Source organism: Aedes albopictus, chromosome 2 (assembly GCF_035046485.1).
Source record: "Aedes albopictus strain Foshan chromosome 2, AalbF5, whole genome shotgun sequence".
Taxonomy (NCBI): Eukaryota; Metazoa; Arthropoda; class Insecta; order Diptera; family Culicidae; genus Aedes; species Aedes albopictus.
The window spans coordinates 385,418,827-385,438,013 of record NC_085137.1 but is presented as its reverse complement, the minus strand read 5'-3'; the positions used below and the strand labels follow the sequence as shown (position 1 = coordinate 385,438,013).

At 41.5% G+C, this 19,187-nt stretch overlaps 1 protein-coding gene across 1 annotated transcript; it reads left to right on the top strand.

Annotated features, from left to right (window-relative positions):
- Positions 1 to 1,887: 1,887 nt before the first annotated feature.
- On the top strand, positions 1,888 to 4,235 carry LOC109399389 (uncharacterized). The gene has a single exon (XM_062848936.1). The coding sequence runs from the start codon at positions 2,967 to 2,969 to the stop codon at positions 4,140 to 4,142; it is 1,176 nt and encodes a 391-aa protein (XP_062704920.1). The 5' UTR covers positions 1,888 to 2,966; the 3' UTR covers positions 4,143 to 4,235.
- The last annotated feature ends 14,952 nt before the right edge of the window (positions 4,236 to 19,187 follow it).

Genomic DNA, 19,187 nt, shown 5'->3' with positions numbered 1-19,187 from the left:
GTGGTGAAGTGCATTCGTTTGACATTTTTGTTTCGAACAGTAGTTTGATTGCTTGTGTTGCGAATGTCGGAGACAAAGGAGGCCGAATATCGACGAAAAGGTTCAAATGACTGTGATCTCTAACAAGACTGATCACGACTTATCGACAACCTGATGGAAAAATAGGGTCAGACCACATTAGATTAGATTAGAAATCTCATTATTTTTTTTCTGTGTGGTCCATGACTCATGGAATAAGATCCGGCTATCCCACCGGAAATTACCAAATTTAAAAATGAACCAAACCCATGCATACGACACATCAGATCGCAGATTTTTTGATAATTCAATGAACGGTTAGCAAGAAAATAGCCTTAGATCACATTAGAGACTAGCTGTTGTGTAACAGAACCAACGTTCATGTGAAAAATTAAATCGTGGCTTTGTTTAATGGCCTGATAAACATTAGGTATGAACAACAGTGACGAATAGGTCTAAGTTCTCATATATGAGAACAAAATGTAGACAAAACTAAAGCGATCTCATCAAATCGTACCATTTCAGATTCCTAAGGTCAACGTTGAATGGAAAAATAAGAATTGGATCGCGTCAACAGAAGACGGTGACAGTTTTAAGGAATTTTGAGCTCTAAAACTATGTAAAATAAGTGTATTTGGTATGGGAAATATGTTCGGAGTCCATCAGAGTATCCAAGATAGCGGTCCAAAGTCCAAGATAATGGCCCAGTATTCAAGTTAGTGCCTATTTTATAGGATTTTAATTCTTGCATTATGGGCATATTTTTTATGAAAATATGTCCAGAATTCAGAATTTGTAATTAGAAAACCCAAGCTGTGCGCTGTTTCACAAGGTCTTCAATATGACTATAGTTTGAATGGGGAAGAATGCCAGTCTTCGTCCAAAACTGGTAACCAGAAAATCATAAACGACATGCCAAAAATCAATACGGCGACTATTTTATGTAATTTTAGGTGCAGAGTCCAAAAATGAATATCAGAACATCCAAGATGGTGTCTCAATGTTCAAGATGACGGTTAGTTTAGTTGGGGTAGATATCCGGAGTCATAAAATGATGACCGGAAAATCTAAAATGCCGTTTCAAAATTTTGCGGCTTCATGACACTTGTTTGGTTTGAGTTTTGGATCGTTGTCTTATATTTTCTGAATATTGGATGTTATGCTAATATAGAATGTATCCATATTGAGTAGATTTAGCAAGCAGTTTTCATTTTGTATTTATGTCAATGTCATCAACATGTCGCTCGAGTTTTGTTAAAAGGATATTTTAAAGCACGAGAAAGGCACCATCACCGCTAGGTGGATTAATTAGGGTTTTTTTTTTGAGGAATCCCTGCAGTAGTTTCTGGAGAAATCTTTGGAGGATGTATCCAAAATTTTTTGGAGAAACTCCTGAAGAAACCCCAAAAGGGTAGCCCAAAAACAATAACAAGCGGAATCCCTGAACATTTTCTGGAGGAAGTACTGGACTAATTCCTGGAGAAGCTCCTGAAAGAATTTCAAGAGAATTTCCTACAGCAATTCTAAAAAGAGTTTCTGGGGGAATTTTTAAAACAATACCTGGAGTTGTTCCTGAAAGAATTACAGAAGGAATTCCCTGGTGGAATTCTTGGAGGAAAACCAGGAGGAATTCCTAAAGAAATCTCATGAGGAATTCCTCAGGAAATCCCAGGAAAGCATTCATAATAAATTCGTGGAAGAATTTCTGTAGGAATACATCATAAACAAAATTAAAGGGAATCCATGTCTGCAATAATCTCTGGACGAATTATTGTTGGGATCTTAAGATTGGCTCTCAAAAGGTAGGCTTAAAACTTACATATCAATACATATTTTTCATGTTTAAAAAAAAACTTAGGAACTACTTGGCATATTTTGCAGAAAAATCTTCACCAGATGCATTAAATGGTTTTTGAAGCAAAATGTTGTGCATAAGTTGTAATATTTAACATTTTACACAACTGCTCACACTGGCAAGCTCCATAGCACTGAGAAAAATCAGCTAGGAATGGAAGAGATATTACATAAGAACGTCCCACCCCTTCCCGCATAGTCAGCCTCAACACACACGTGCTACAACAGATAGAGAACACGAGACCCATCCAAAGAGAATAATTCGAACGGGGAGAATTCCGCTGAGCAAGCACAAAACCGGAGCTAGAATATGTTCACTTGATGAGCAAAAGAACCTTCCGTCTCCCATCCATCCATCGCGCGGACCAGCAGCGGCCAGGGGTCCCGAACCACCACGTGGGGAGCAGCGGTAAAATATATCGTCCTAAAATATATCATATTGAAAGCTTTTCTATTGCTTTTTCATGTATTCGCGCATATGTGTAGTGCTCTCAGTGGTTGTTGCCATCTCAGTCCGGGCGGCGCATTCGCTCTCGTTCTCGTCCCAACCCAACATGATGCTTCTGCTTCTGCTTTCTGATGAAGGAACAATATTTTCCTACCCTTATGCTTTGGGTCCCTATGTTTATGTACATTATAATTGCCGGTCGGTCTGGTTCTCGTTCAGCAGCAGCAGTAGCAGCAGCAGCATCATCCCTTCGCTCTTCGAGACAGTGTGTGTGCGCCCCTGAAACGATATGTTCGTGATTTTTTCTCTTCCCTTCCCAGTTGGACTGGGAAAACCACGTGGCGGCACTCGGTGAGGTGGAGGGTGGGCGCTGCAGCATAGAACCTGCTCGTTGCTCAAAGCCTGGGTATAGATTCGAGCGCTGGCTTGCAATCAAAAACAGTTTAGCAGCAGATTTCGAGGAAACAAGTGGCTTCTGGCGCAGTTCTCTCTCCTCCCATGCTGGTTGGAATTATAGGTGCAAAGTGTCCTGCCAAGAAGGACTTTGACTGAATCGTGAGTGGAATACATTTGAATCTATTACACCTCCGGTGGTGGTGAACTAGTGCGCGACCAAGATTGAGAAGGATTTCGGTTAAAGTGGACAATGACGATGGACATTCGACAGTCTCGGCTGAATGTGAAAATTAACGGACATTGTGCGACAAGTGCTTGCGATAGTGACGTGAGTGGAATGGAAATGGCTCAGACCAAGTTGGATAATTTCAGAACTGGAAAGAACCCCGGGAAACGGTCATTTGATGTGGCATTCCTAATGATGCCGGACGAGAAGTTGAAAACCAAGCAAGTGAAGAAAGTTCATTCGCCGACAATTGATGTGGAAAGTGATTCGACCCAGTCCACACGGTCGGAAGATTTGTCAGTGAAAAACGGATTCAGCCCGATTCGTCCGGTTGAGGAGAGGAATTTCAACTTGGATTTGCTCAGCCGACCTCGCCCACAAGAAGGAAGCCCACATTCTATCCCAGATTTGAGCAATGAACGGTTAGCTTACATGCTACCCGGTGCAAGATTCTACGAAAATCCAAGCCTGATGGCTTTCCGCGAAAAAGCCGCTGGCAACTTCCTGGACTCAGACCTTCCTCGGAGTGCATTCTCCAAAGTAACCAGTATCACCGTATCAGACTCTCCCATCCCTCCGCTAAGTCCCGATCAACACAGTTGTCCGTCAACTAGCCCACCCATCTCCATCAGTCCTGGAGCTCCTGGAAACTTTCGCTACGATTACCCATTCATGAACGGCAGTCCTCAAACTCCGCCGGACCTGACTCCACCTCCGCCAACCAAAACGAAGCAACAGATGATGTACCGACCTCCGATGCCAGATCCAGAACTCCCTCAAACCTACTTTCCATCACCCCCGTTCATGCCGTTTGGCCCAGGGGCACCCCCTGGACTACTCCCGGAAGTGGACGGAATCATCCGCAATCCGGCAGCTGCCGCGATCCTTTCAACGCTTTTGCCGACGGCAATGGGAGCCTTCTCACTATCAGCTCAGAATACCTGCGCCAAGTGCAACATCAGCTTCCGGATGACGAGCGACCTGGTGTACCATATGCGATCGCACCACAAGAACGACCACCAGCAGGATCCGCAGCGAAGGAAACGTGAAGAAAAGCTCAAGTGTCCGGTGTGTAACGAGAGCTTCCGGGAGCGGCATCACCTGACGAGGCACATGACGGCGCACCAGGACAAGGCCGGTGATTTGCTGGACCCGAAGAAGAGGACCGCGGAGCAACGGGCCGCTGCTGGGAGGTCATAAGGCAGGTGGAATCGCGGTAGGATGTGTTAGACTTTTTAGTGAGTAGTGATGTTACGTTACGTAGGTTCTAATGTGATTTGATGGGTCGGTTGGAGTGGAAAATAGTATGACGAAGTTATGTACTGTGATGAAGACTTTCGTTAGTAATACCTAGCTTGAGTTTAGCGATTGATTTTGATTCGACGCGGCATTGTGGCGAAAGTATTCGGTTAATGTAGTTCAGGTTTGTTGACCATCGCGTCGGTAATATTCAAGACTATGTGTAAAAATAGACAGAATGATAAATTAAAACTTCTTAATCATATCGCAGGTGTATTTCCGTTAGTTTTTGAAGTCTCATGATGAGACTCTCATCATTAGCAGGAATATAGAAGCTGGCTCTGAACGTTTGCAATAATGTATGAAATCACGCTCTAGAGGAAGAATTTTGTTCCGTGCTTCTCAAAATATTGATTCAATTTTAATTGCTTATCGGGTTTTCTTCTTTTTGGCGTTTCGTTCCTGGAAGAAAACAGAAGAGAGTTTCTATGAGATTCTATGAGCACTTTAAACCATGGAATCAATTTCCAACCATTGTGCAAGAATAACAAGGTTTATGCTCGTTTATGAAAACATTTCCCTGATTTTTCAGGTTCTTGAAAGTAATTCCAAACTTAAATAAGCTTGTGCTTGATACAATTCCAGGTATAAATTTCACAAATGTATTTAACCAAGGATCTGTCCATAAACTACGTAGACTCTTGGGGTGGGAGGAGCGTTTTTGACCTAAATCTACGGTCCATACTAATTTCGAAACATTTGTGTGGACAAAAGTTTACGAGGGGGACCGGGCGGGTGTCGGAGATGTCCAAAAATGGGTTTACGTAGCTTATGGACAGTGCCTAAAGAAACATTTTCCATCTGACAAATGGTTGGGAAACTACAGATTCGTACAAACTCTCGCAATACACTAACAAAAATGAATTTTATCGTAAAAACTCCCGAAAAACCACTCGGAGAATTTTGACCTAAATTTACAAAAAAAAATACTTTTGACCGAAATACTAGATAAACTATTATGTAATTTAGTGCAAACCACAAAACAGAAATCTGTCAAGTTCTTCCCTAACCAAAAATATGTAATAGAATTAACAAAAAAAAAATTACTGCGAAGTATTGTGAATCTAATTCTATTTTATTATTTGTAAAGTTTTTCCAGAAAAAAAACCCCAAAAAATTATTATTCATAAATACTTTCCAGTAATGCTATGTAATTCGTCGGAATGTGGCCCGAGCACTGTTCATCTCAGATGTGTTAACATCAAGGATCGATTGTCCGGTTTTGCTGACCAATATCCAACTGCATGTGCAAAGTAGAGCTCTACGAAACCACCGGTTTTTGGAAATTCCTGTCCATCGCACGAACTATGCCGCTTACGGGTCCCTTGGTGGCCTTCTTAGTCTTCTCAATAGGGTTGCTGACGGTTTCGACTTTCACCTGTCAAGGGCAGTACTTAGGAATAATTTTAAATTGATTTTATGTAGATCTAATATCATTAGGGCATAAGTTAGTCTGTTGATAGTAAAAACAAAAACAAATAAATTTTTAAAAACTGTACATTCAGGTTTTTCTTAAAAGTGATCCTTGTTAAATCTCACTTATGGTTCTTCCAAATATTTCATCAACGCTCTGAAAACAAGCTTTTCTTCTTCTTTGTGGCTCTCAGGGATGGGATCATTCATTTGCAAAGAATTACATTCACTTGCTACTATCTCAGTTCAGAAGCATGCTATCAAAAAACAATGTATGGATGAAATTAACCTTGTAGTTTAATCTGAAAGTTTGCCCAATGACATTAGGGTCGCACACGCATATCAAAGTCGTGAGCGAGCTGTGAAGGCAACTCTCCACGCCGTGAATGTAAATTACATTCACGCCGTGGAGAGTTGCGTTTGATGCCTTTTGTAGACTTAATTATTGATGCTACGCTAGTACATTGTTCTACAAAGTTTTAGATAAACAAAAATAAAAATGTGTTCGATACAGCTACGATGTTTCTGAAGCGAGTTACAAGCAAGTGAATGTAACTGATTGCAAATGAATGATCCCATCCTTGGTGGCTCTACGTCCCTACTGGGACTTGGCCTGCCTCGCTTCAAATTAGTGTTCTTTGAGCACTTCCACAGTTATTAATTGAAAGCTTTCTTTGCCTGCCATTGCATGAATTTGTATATTGTGTGATAAGTACAATGATACACTATGCCCAGGGAGTCGAGAAAATTTTCCTGACCGGAACGGGAATTGAACCCGCCCGTCTCCGGATTGGCTATCCATAGCCTTAACCACTAGGCTAACTGGAGACAAGCTTTTCTAGTATATCTAGTTGAACAAATATTCTAAAGAACATTCGATTTTTATGGGATTAAACAGAACACACTTTAAGCACTGCACTATGGAAAACGTCAGAATTCCTACATAAACTGCAACAAACCAATACAATATGTTGTATAATAGCTTTTCCAGGTATTTTGTGAAGATTTGAACGAATTTTCAAAAAAAAAAAATCGCCGAAAAACAATTTGAAAATCCCTTAAGAAAAATCCTTTGAGAATTCTTCTGAAAATCTAGAAATTTCTATCGTGATTTATTTTAGCAAATCGGAAATTTCTAACACCAGGTACAGCGAAAAAAATCTGAGTTCCAATATAGTCTCAAAAAAAAAAAGGAAACAAGGAGGAGAGGTCTGCCACCTCCAAAGTTTTGGATGTAAACTCATCCCAGTCGAGATGAGAATTTTTCAAAACAGGGCAGGATTTAAGGGGAGACCGTGGGGGAACCGCCACCACAAAATTTAACTTCACGAAATAAAAAAAAATGTTAAAATGCAAAACTAGGGACAGAAGGGTCTGAAACAACTTCTGATTTTGTTTTTATCATACACGCTCAATCGGAAATTTCCTGATCGGTACTTTTTTGAAAAAAAAAAAGAAAAAAGAATAACAGATCTTTATCGAAATTCGGTAATCGATTTTACTGAGGCTCAGTACACAAATGCTGTTTTTCTTTTCGAACCTGTGTTGGAACTGGATCGGCTGAAAATAAACCAACATCAAACAATCCATTTTTGCTGTGTTCGTCTGTTCTATTTTGATGATCTTCTATTTTTAGGGGACAATGGCGCCTGCCACGTCAGTCTTGATTGCATAACTCCTACGCGTTATAAGATAGATTGACACTGTGCTGTGAAAGTTGGAAGGAAGGGAAACGGCTTTTTACCCCGTTTCTGTTCTAGCGATGGATGAATTGTATATGTAGAGAAAAGGAGAGAGTATATATAAAGATACAAAGTAGGAGGAAAGGGACGGACCAGGGATTGAACAAAAGACCTTCAGCATACAGATCGGAAGCGGTAGTCACTAGACACCAAGCCCGCTTCCATACTCGTTACATACCGTATTAAGTGTGTAAGAAGATAAAATTACTATCTATTGGCAAAATAGTGTCCAGCTTATGAAATGAGAAAACATTTTTCTAATTCATCAAGCCAGTCTCGTACAAGACATTTTACGGCAAATCATAGGCAGAACTATAAAATGAAGAGCCAAAAAGTCCTTTCTAATATTTTTTGTTAAAACTTGTAAGATAACACTGCTTGACAAAATTTTACAAAATTTGGTGTTTGGGATGAGAAAAAAAAATAACAGGGGTTTGGGACCCTAGAAGTGTCATAGTAAAAAAATTTTTGAAAAATATTGGACCGGGCCTTCACAGTTCAAAACCGAAGTTTGTATGGAGAACTTGGGGTGTTCAATTGATATGTACATTGAAACGTGCCGTGCATATTTTTAGGCGTTTTCGGTATTAGGGTTAGTATCGTTATTGTCGCCTAAATATATGCACAGCGCATTCTAATGCACATATTAATTGAACACCCCAAGTTCTCCACACAAACTTCGGTTTTGAACTGTAAGGTCCCGGTCCAATATTTTTCAAAAATTCTTTTACTATATACTATATAGTCATATGACACTTTTAGGGTCCCAAACCCCTGTTATTTTTTTTCTCACCCCATAACAAAATTTAGTGTTGAACGGTGTAATTGAAACGTTTATCACGGAATCCAGAAAATATTTACGAATATTCTTGTTTATTTATGCCAGAAAATGTCCAATACAATTTACAAAATTCCAAGAAGAATTGCAGGAATTTGTATCGGAATGTAAAATCATTTATGAAATTCTACGGTTTACTGTTATAGGTAATCCTGGTCTGTTAGTTTGAAGAAAAAACAGTTTTTTTACACAAGGATTGACAAACTTTCTTGCATGATTATCGATGTAAGTTAAGGCGAACTTCTGACAAAATGCGATTTCTTGAAGATTTTTTTTAGAATTGTATGACAAAAAATAAAATATTTTGAAAGAAATTCCTCCGCAAACACTTTTATGTGAAAACTATCTGTGAAATCGTCCAGGATTTCATAGAAATTTTAAAGAAAACAATTAGCTATGAAGTCAGCAATCGATCAACGAACTTATCACGGGTTCCCACAAGAGAAATCTGCTAGATTCAACAAAAACGCCCTTCCACAACGACAACAATACTTTTTTAAAGAATTATTGTCAAATTTTTCTTGATTTTTGTGGCATATCGTGACGTTAATTGTCATACCGAAAAGTCATCGGATAGACAGTGCACGAAGCTCACCACAGTTTTCAAAAATAATTCCTCTCCCGCTCTGACATTCATGCACATTGTACACAACAGAGACGTGTAAATGTTCATCTCATTCCTTCCGAAGAAGATTTGGATTGTAAAAAGGAACAAACCATGTGCATTATAGTGGAATCAAGTTCAGTTCTGTGCCTTCAGGGGTCGGAGATGGTCAAGTTGCTCCATAGCTTGGAGGAAAGAAGCGCCCGTCTAGCGAATTGGGAGTCGTGCGTTCGATTCCCACCGGAGCAAGTGGATTTCTTTCCATAATTCAAAACTCAATGTGTTCATCAAACACGTGTTTCTATTGCGTGTATAAATGTCAGGGGCAATCAAATGTTGTAATTTCCATTTGGCTTGGTTAGCCTATGCAAAAATCGACAAATTGACAAAAATTACAATGTTGTCCAGCCTTATTTCATCTGAATTTATCAGATTTCGTCAAGCGTTTTACAGATTCATCTGCACTTTAAAACAAGATTTGCACGGATTTTTTACCAATAAGGCTGGTATTCCTCGTGTAAGTCTTCAGGAATTCGAATGCCAATTTCTTACATGAATTACTTCACCATATCTTCAAACTTCTGGTAACTGTCATCCATTCCGCATTGGAAATAGGCTAAATCAATTTCTCAAGAAGTTTTCACATAAGACTCGTCAGTCAGTCACCAAAAGTTAGTGTGTTTTATAGGTATGGTAAGCTGTACCAAATGCCCCGACAGTAATTCCAAAAGGAATATCCTAAATGCATCCTTCGATTTTAACACAATTTCTCGTACAAATCCGCAAAAGAATTTTCTTGGATCTTCGCAAGTGAAATTTTCGGAGAATCCCCTTAATGCTTTGATTTGAGATGTTTTAAGAAAAAATATTTTCACACAAATAATGTTTCCCCAAAGATGATTTTGCTGTCATTTGCTTGGCCCGTCGTCGTTCGTCTCCAAGGAACAAAGAATGCGACGAAAAGTTGGTGGTCGACTATTACATTATTGAGCTTCGTCGTGAAGCCCTTAGTCGGCGTCAAAAAGGTATCAGGTATCAGGTATCAGAAGGCCGGCTCCAGAGGCACGTTATCCTCCATTTGGGACATTTGTGCCATCGCCATACATATGAGCCTATTTCATCATTTACCTGAGGGAGAATGGGACAAGGGATGGGAATTGGGAAAGGGAAAGGTGATGAAATAGGAAGGGGTGCCCTAGAAGAGGGAATGAACGCATAAGCGCAACGAGAGCTCATAGCTCATACCACAACGGGGTTAATCAGTGCCCTAAAAAGGACACTGTAAAACGCATAAGCGTAAAAAGAGCCAATAGCTCATTGGAGGTAGCTTGCGACGTCATGCGATTTTCAATATGACATAGAAAGGCACGTCATCAAAAGCATCCTCAATATTCAAGAAATCACCCAAGCAAAAACTACGTTTGAGCGAGTGCTTTCTTGAAAACGTATACAACTTTGTGTAAAAGAGTCACTGTGGACATCCCAAAATTTTTGGGAGACATGTGAGTTCACATGAACAGGCATGTTAGCCAGACGAACATCACAGATGTGATAATCGACAATGCGTTTCGAGCATTTCAGAAAGAACGACGTAGCCAGATAAATCTGGAATTTATTCCTTCTTTTTACAACGCACGCACCCTTTCGGGAAAAAACTACAGAGCAATTTCACGCCATGAAAATACCCAATAGAAAACTACAAGAGTTCAAAACATGTTTGAAAAACTCAAATCCCTCTGGAGAAAAATAGGACAGAGCCCCATTTGTTCCAGGAGATTTGAAGTAAGCAGAGCTTTTAAGTGCCCACTAAATCGATTCTATAGCTACAATCCTCGGGGTAGAAACTAAAGATTCGTAGCTATACAAAAGACTGGTTTATCCGAAGATATTTAGAACTTGACAAGTCCGAATTCCATTCAGGAATACCTCTTTCGGTCCGCACAGACCGCAGAGGACAAGCTTCTTTCAAAGCAGTAGCTATGGTATACCACAATGAAGGGCGTTGTAATAACAAAACCATAATGAAACTCTCTTGGAGTAGCAATGGAAGCGAGTTATCCATAAAATGTGTTCGCAACCTATTATTACAGGTTCCCTAGCTTGTTGAGCAGGGACACCTGAATACGCAAAGTTTGCGAAGGAACACTCCAAAGTCCAAAAAGGTCAAATGGAGAGTCCTCATCTGACACATGCCAATCAGTCAACTCATGACAAATTCTGCTCATGCAGATTTGGGTTAGGTGCAATTCTATGTTAAGTTAACCATGAACTGTACTACCTAAGTATTCCATCATAGTGAAGCATCTCAAACCAATGTTTGAGCTACTTCAGATGCCAATATCAGCGAAAAAATGCTGAAAACAAGAGCTTGCTTGAAGGCATCAATAAGGAAAGGTTGAAACATACTGTTAACGTTATTCTAAAATATAGCATGCTCAAGGCACGACAGTTCATCTATAATGAAAAAAGCAAAGCTGGGTTCACAAGGTAACCTATACAGAAGTTACCCTACGAAATTGAACTTTTTGAAGTAGATCCACTTGGGCTACATACGCTTTTTACGCTGAAAATTGATCTGAGGTTGCCTTGTCGTAGCCACTACCCAAACTAGACAGGATTACACTCTTCACAATCACAGCACAAAAAGGAAACATCAACGACGAACCAAATCGGTATCAATTGAAAAACGCCAATGGCGAAAACGCATTAAGCGAAACCATATAGGCAGTAATGTAAGCTAATTAACAACATTTGAATAACCCCGCCCTTATTTAGCCTCAAATTCGAGACTTAAGAAGGGCAACTGATTATCTCGGAGAAACGCAAGGTCCACTGCACCATTGCTCCGGTTAGCGCAGTAAGGGCGTAATACTGTGGAGGACGCCCTAATTCTCCACAGGCTCCGTTTGTGGTTAGGTTTTTATTAGACCCCCCTAACCATTCATTCTTTGGCACGGTAAGCATAAAGCCGCATAACACCATGAATTAGGGGTCACCTGTTTAGTGGACTCTTACCACTGGATCAGGCGGTCCGTAGTGTTATTCTTAGCCAATTGAGACAACCGCTACCGACACTACACAGCTATCTAGGCTGATCGGGAAAAGAAGTTAACATTGATGGTCAACTTCCAAACGAACCCGAACAGCCGGATCTTCGCAAGTGAAATTTTCGGAGAATCCCCTTAATGCTTTGATTTGAGATGTTTTAAGAAAAAATATTTTCACACAAATAATGTTTCCCCAAAGATGATTTTGCTGTCATTTGCTTGGCCCGTCGTCGTTCGTCTCCAAGGAACAAAGAATGCGACGAAAAGTTGGTGGTCGACTATTACATTATTGAGCTTCGTCGTGAAGCCCTTAGTCGGCGTCAAAAAGGCTAGTCATCACTGTTGTCGTTTCGGATGACGATGATTTTATTGTTTGCTTCACGGAGCGGTGACGAGATGGACGATTGTCAACCCTGTTTTGAATTATCATTTTATCCTGTCACTCAAAATGCGATTCTGGTAGTGGCAGTTGAAACTGGATTCTATTTTTGTCGTTTCAACCACTACACGTAAACATCGAGCACGTGATTCATCTGTCAAAATGAATGAATGCTCCGTATGCGCATGAAATGCTGATATAGTGCAAAATTATTAATTGTACGGCCTTATCAGCATCATTAATGCAATTCAAGGGTTTTTATACATCGTGAGTGCAAATAATGAGCTTATTTGCAGTGTTAATGCTGAATTAAAGCTTGAAAATACTACCAAAGCTGATTTGAGGCCAATTATTAATGATTATGGTTACTTAAGTGCGTTCCAATATTTATTTGCAACATCCTGTGCACTATCCGCTCGGTATACGTTAGGGTCCATGTTCTTATAACTTTTGAAATCCAGAACGAGACCCGTAAAATCCGGAGATCCAGAAATGTTTTTCTGATTCCAATAAATAACGAGATATGAATATTCTGCTCCTCTACAGTTATAACATACATACGTTGAACATTCCAATATTTTTACTTATTTTCCTATGTTCCCCTTGCTTTTTTAGATCTGTACCAGGAAAGCTTATCTCAAAATAACCCACAAAATCATGTCTGGGGTTCTTACCAGGACTTTTAGGGTTTCCTCTTGGTAATTGCTCTAAGGATTCCTCTCGAGATTTCTTCATGGTTTTTGCAAGGAATTTTTCATAAACTCATTCAAGAATTTATCCATGCATTCCTGCCGGCTTTCATCCTGGGATTTGACCGGGGATTTTTTTTTTAAGAGAAGCTTGGCAGATAACTTAAACGATTTTTCCATGATTAATTTTGAAACTACTACAGGTGTTCATCCAGAATTGATTTCCGCGAATTCATTTCGGATATTTCTCTAGAGAATTCATTACGAAAGCCTCCATGGATTCCCTCTGAAATTCTTCCAGGGATTTCCCTCTGAGATTTTTTTACGGATTCCTTCCAAGATTCTTCCAGAGATTCGTTCAGGACTTACTTATCGATCAGGCTAAGGCCGGGGTGGCCTGTGCTGTACATAGTAGCCGTCTCCATTCCACTCGGTCCATGGCTGTTTGTCTCCAGTTCCGCACTCTGCGTAGGGTCCGCAGATCGTCCTCCACTTGGTCGACCCAACTAGCTCGCTGCGCTCCACGTCTTCTTGTACCGGTCGGATGACTCTCGAGAACCATTTTAGTCGGGTTGCTATCCGACATCCTGATGACGTGACCCGCCCACCGTAGCCTCCCGATTTTCGCGGTATGGACGATGGTTGGTTCTCTCAGCAGCTGATGCAGCTCGTGGTTCATTCGCCTTCTCCAAGTCTGCACTCCGCCGTAGATGGTACGCAACACCTTCCGTTCGAAAACTCCAAGGGCGCGTTGGTCATCTGCACGTAGGGTCCATCATGTTTCGTGCCCATAGAGGACGACCGGTCTAATCAGCGTTTTGTAGATGGTTAACTTCGTGTGAGGGCGAACTTTATTCGATCGTAGAGTTCTGCGGAGTCCAAAGTAGGCACGATTTCCTGCCACAATGCGCCTCTGAATTTTTCCGCTGGTGTCGTTGTCGTCGGTCACCAGTGAGCCCAAGTACACGAATTCTTCAACCGCCTCGATTTCATCACCGTCGATATGAATTCGGGGTGGCGGGCGCGGACATTCCTCCCTGGAACCCTTTGCCATCATGTACTTTGTCTTCGACACATTAATGACTAATCCGATTCGCCTGGCTTCACTCTTTAGTCGGATGTACGTTTCCGCCATCGTCTCAAATTTACGAGCAATAATATCAGTATCATCGGCGAAACCAAGCAGCTGAACGGACTTCGTGAAAATCGTCCCACTCGTGTTTATCCCCGCTCTCCTAATTACACCCTCTAAAGCAATGTTGAACAGCAAGCATGAAAGACCATCACCTTGCCGTAACCCTCTGCGAGATTCGAAGGGACTCGAGAGTGTCCCTGATACTCGAACTATGCACATCACTCGATCCATCGTCGCCTTGATCAACCGTGTTAGTTTATCCGGGAATCCGTATTCGTGCATAATCTGCAATAGCTGTTCTCGATCGATTGTATCATACGCCGATTTGAAATAGATGAACAAGTGATGTGTGGGCACGTTGTATTCGCGGCATTTCTGCAACACCTGGCGGATGGCGAACATCTGCTCCGTTGTAGCACGTTCACCCATGAATCCAGCCTGATATTGCCCCACGAACTCTCTTGCAATCGGTGGTAGACGGCGGTATAAAATTTGAGAGAGTATCTTGTAGGCAGCGCTCAATAGTGTGATCTCACGGTAGTTCCCGCAATCCAACTTGTCACCCTTTTTGTAAGTGGGACACACGATACCTTCCATCCATTCCTCCGGCAATACTTCCTCCTCCCAAATCTTGGTAATGACCCAGTGTAGTGCTCTCACCAGTGCTTCTCCATCGTATTTTAGAAGCTCGCTTGGTAGTTGATCTGCTCCAGCGGCTTTGTTGTTTTTCAACCGGCCAACCTTATCCTCAATCTCTTGGAGGTCAGGGGCCGGAAGTCTTTCGTCCTGTGCACATACTCTTAGCTCTGTTACCACGCCACCTTCGGTACTTGCAACGTCGCCATTGACCACCTCACGCTCGCTCGTAGGAATATTCCCGTGATCATCTCGGCACATGTCGGCTTGTGGCACAGAGCCTCTGCGCGAGCGGTTCAGCTTCTCGTAGAACTTTCGTGTGTCCTTAGCGCAGTACAGCTCTTCAATCGCTTCGCGATCTCGTTCTTTCTGCTCGCGCCTGTCTATAACGTGCCTCGTTCGGCCTCGTACGGTGTTGCAACATTCTCACCCATGCCATGGTGCATTCTTCTCGTTTTTCAACTGTTCACATTCGCCGTCGTATCATTCGTTTCTGTAATTCGGAGTGGCGTAGCCTAGTGCTACAACCGAGGTACTACCTATGGTGGATCGGATGTCCTTCCAGCCATCTTTAAGTGTAGCTGCGCCAAGCTGCTCTTCCGTTGGTAGGGCCACTGCTAGCCTCTGCAAGTAGTCTTGAGCCACTTCTACGTTACGTAGCTGCTTGATGTTGAGCCGCGGTGTTCGACTTCGACGCGTGGTTATAAATAATTGTCGAACGTTTTGAGCGTATGCATACAGCGACTAAGTAGTGATCCGAATATCTATATTTTCACGTCACGCGGCTAGCAACCATCGTATGCTTGCTCTACCTGCGCTTAGAACGCTTCTTTCTCGTCATCAGGTCTCCCTTCGTGTGGGCAGTGGACGTTAATGATGCTGTAGTTGAAGAAACGGCCCTTAACTCTTAACATGCACATCCTTGCGTTGATCGGCTGCCACCCGATCACACGTTGTCGCATCTTGCCCAACACTATAAATCCTGTTCCCAGTTCATTGGTGGTGCCACAGCTTTGGTAGAAGGTAGCCGCTCGATGCCCGCTTTTCCACACTTTCTGTCCAGTCAAACAAAGTTCCTGCAACGCCACGATGTCGAAGTTGCGGGGATGTAGTTCGTCGTAAATTATCCTGTCACATCCTGCGAAACCTAGTGACTTGCAATTCCATGTTCCAAGTGTCCAATCGTAGTCCTTATTTCGTCGCGTGGGTCTTTGCCGATTGTATCGAGTCGAATTTTCTCCTATGTTATTCACAATGGGGATTTTTACGGGTGGCTTATTGGGCCTACGCCAACACTCATGTCTCGCCGGAGGGCCATCGTGCTAGTTCTGTTTGACGTCCCAACCAACACCAGGACGTCCACGCTGATGGGGCTACCACCTTGGATCTAGCTGGGCGTGGTGCAGCGTTTCTTACTCAGCCACTGGATGCCAGAACAGACGCTGTTTGTGCCGTACCTCCTTGGTGAACAGACGCTCGGATCGTACCTCCTCAATCTAGCTGAAGTCAGAAGGACAACAGTGCCCAGGCTGCACTACCAGCTAAGCACACAACTCTTAGCTGGTAGTCTTTGTCATCGATTGACCCATGGAAGCATGGTCATGGTAGGAACTTGTGAGGGCCAGAGCTATGTTGGACGCTCTCCTTATCGACTCACCATTTTGCAGATTCGTTCAGGAATTCCTCCCGATTTTTCTGCCAGGATTTCTACCCGGAAACCTAACAAGTATACTTTTCAAAGATTTCCAGGGAATCCTCCAGGGATCCAGTACATCAAACGATCAGATTCGATAAGAAGATTCAATTCATGCCCCATAAATAAAAATGAGAACTTTTTACTTCAAGAAAAATCAAGAAAAAGGGCGTAACAAGACACCCTCGCGAAAAATACAAATTTTAACTTAGCGCCTAGCAAATTGCTACTTTCTCGAATCAGTTTTCAAAGTTTTAAGTACTTTTAAAGTAATATAAGTAATTGTCTTTATTTTGGTGCAAAAAGAATCAAAATCGACAACAAGAGCACTGAAATGTTGTTCAATAAATTTCAAAGTCGCTGTGTAGAAGTGCGTGGAATGTGTTGTTAGATGTTTTTATTTATTTTTTTATCCACCACTTAGTTATCTTTAAAGTACGTGACACTTGAAGGAGGAAGGGAATATGAAAAAGTGTTACAAGCAAGGAACAAGAAAAAATATGGGAGTAGGGTGTGTAGAAAATGTCGTATTTCAGCTAGACGTTCTTCCTTACGAAAATTTTATGAACTGATTGAGAAACAAACCTGACGCTCTCAGCATGTTCTTATTGAATACCCGCGCGATTACCGTTTCGGTTATATGGGCTCTGCAAGAAAGACATGGCCTTAGGCTTGCTAAATCTTTGATACATCATAACATATTCTCATACAGTGTTGTTTTTTTTTTTTATAAAAGGGCTTATGCCGCTTCAAACATAGTTTTAGAGTGATTAGTGGGATATTCTGGAATATTCTTACACATTTAAATGAAAAAATGGTGTTCAAATTGACTTTGTGCAATCAAAATGTCCCATCACAGTACTCATACTTCCCAAGAAAAAATTAAATAATGAATCATCAAAAAAAAACTCCACAAACCAACCACATCAGATCACATTTGGGATAATCATCCCGGCAAATCCCCTCGAAGCAATCCCCGATTAGAACAAAACGAAAGACTCAACCACCACACAGTGTGACATACCCTCACACATCACCAACGAAAAACGATAAATCCCTTCCACTTGAACCGGGCCATCTATTGTTGAAGGCTCATCAGGTTGATCCGTTTCCACTGTGTATATGTAAGGTATTAGTCTCGCGCCCGCGACAAGTGATTAAAATCCGCACATATTGCCAGCCAGTCAGGACGCCGAATTCAGCCCATACAAAGTGATCCTATTTCCTCTCGCCGCGGAGGGATGCATCCAGAGGCACCACCATCTGTTCGTATTTTCCTATTCCATACGTTCGCTGCTCGGTTGCTTACGACAGTCAAATCGAAACAAGTGTGAATCCTTCATGCGTCAACCCTCCCTATTGTTGAGAGTTAATAGTTATGTACAGATGGAGGCCTCTGATACCTGAGCATGGTTAGAAGCTAGATAAAGAACAATTAAAGTGTATGTACAAGATCAATCAAAAGAAATCTGAATTGAATGGATCAAATGAAGGATGAAAGTTAGTATTTTTCACAACAACAATTGGACATATTTTAAAATAGGATTTCGTCATCCACCGCTATTCGGGATAGTACCAGCACCCAGGAGGGAACGCAATTTACTCTCTCAAAAGTGATTGACGATTGGTTTTGACAATATAGCACAACCAGTTTATGTGTCGTGTCTTTGTCACTCCAGCGAGCCAGGACAAATCAGAACGAACATCAAATAGGTCCACGGGCAATATGTTCGACCTGGGAATTAGGAAACCCCTCATTTAGAGCACAAAACGCAAAAACTGGTAATAATGGTAAAAGCTAGTGTGATTTGAATAGGACTTTGATTGTTGATTGAGCAATGAAACCCAGAACGATTGCGATGTAAAGCGTTCGTAGGTGGTAAGTCATAATTAATGAATTAATGATTTAGTTTCAAACATTTGTGATATTAAATGTACTGTAGACGATAATTTTTAATAGCACAACAACCGAGGCCATCAAACAGCCGAAAACGGAGGATCTCATTTCAAGCAATGATTATAAAGGAAAAAAAATGTTTAATAAATGTTGTACAATTAGTGTAAAGAATAAACTGGTGCCTTGTCAGTGTTTCATTTGATGGCATATCCGAACGGAAGAACAAGGACTTGGGAGGTGAGGAAAGAAATGTGGAAAATGGTGGCGTCCAAGAACATCATAAATCATCATTTCTTATCGTTTTGGTTCGCGCGTGATTGCACTGTGGGATTTTTCTTTGTTGGTTCGCTACTTCTGGGAAGCTTAGAATAGGAAATCCATCATTGTGTATATGTTGCTGGCAGGTACAAATGATTTAACAAATTGACAGTAATGTCTATTTTAATTACGGAGCCCGCTATAAAAAAATGAACAATGAATGTTGCCCGAACAAGTTTTTGCTTTCTCTTAAATGTCAGCTTTAATGCGTTGCGTAACGTTACGTGGTAACGGAGTAATTCGTAGATTGCATACTGAAAATTGTCATGTTATATCCAAATACTTCTATACCAAATGCCTATGGAATGCTATTTGAGGAGGAACAGCTATCCAATCAGAGGTTGAAGTAAAAAATACATGAAAACTTCCATTGTCGGCCACGCCCATCTTCTCCGTTACAAGGCTAGGAAAGAATATGATGATAAGATACCTACTTCACAAGAGGTCAGCGATCCCCCGACGCCCCCATAAGTGTCAAGGAGTTGGATGTTCGGAATGGGTTGATTGGGGATTCAATATGAGCGATTGAAACGTCAAGATTCAGATTATGTAAGT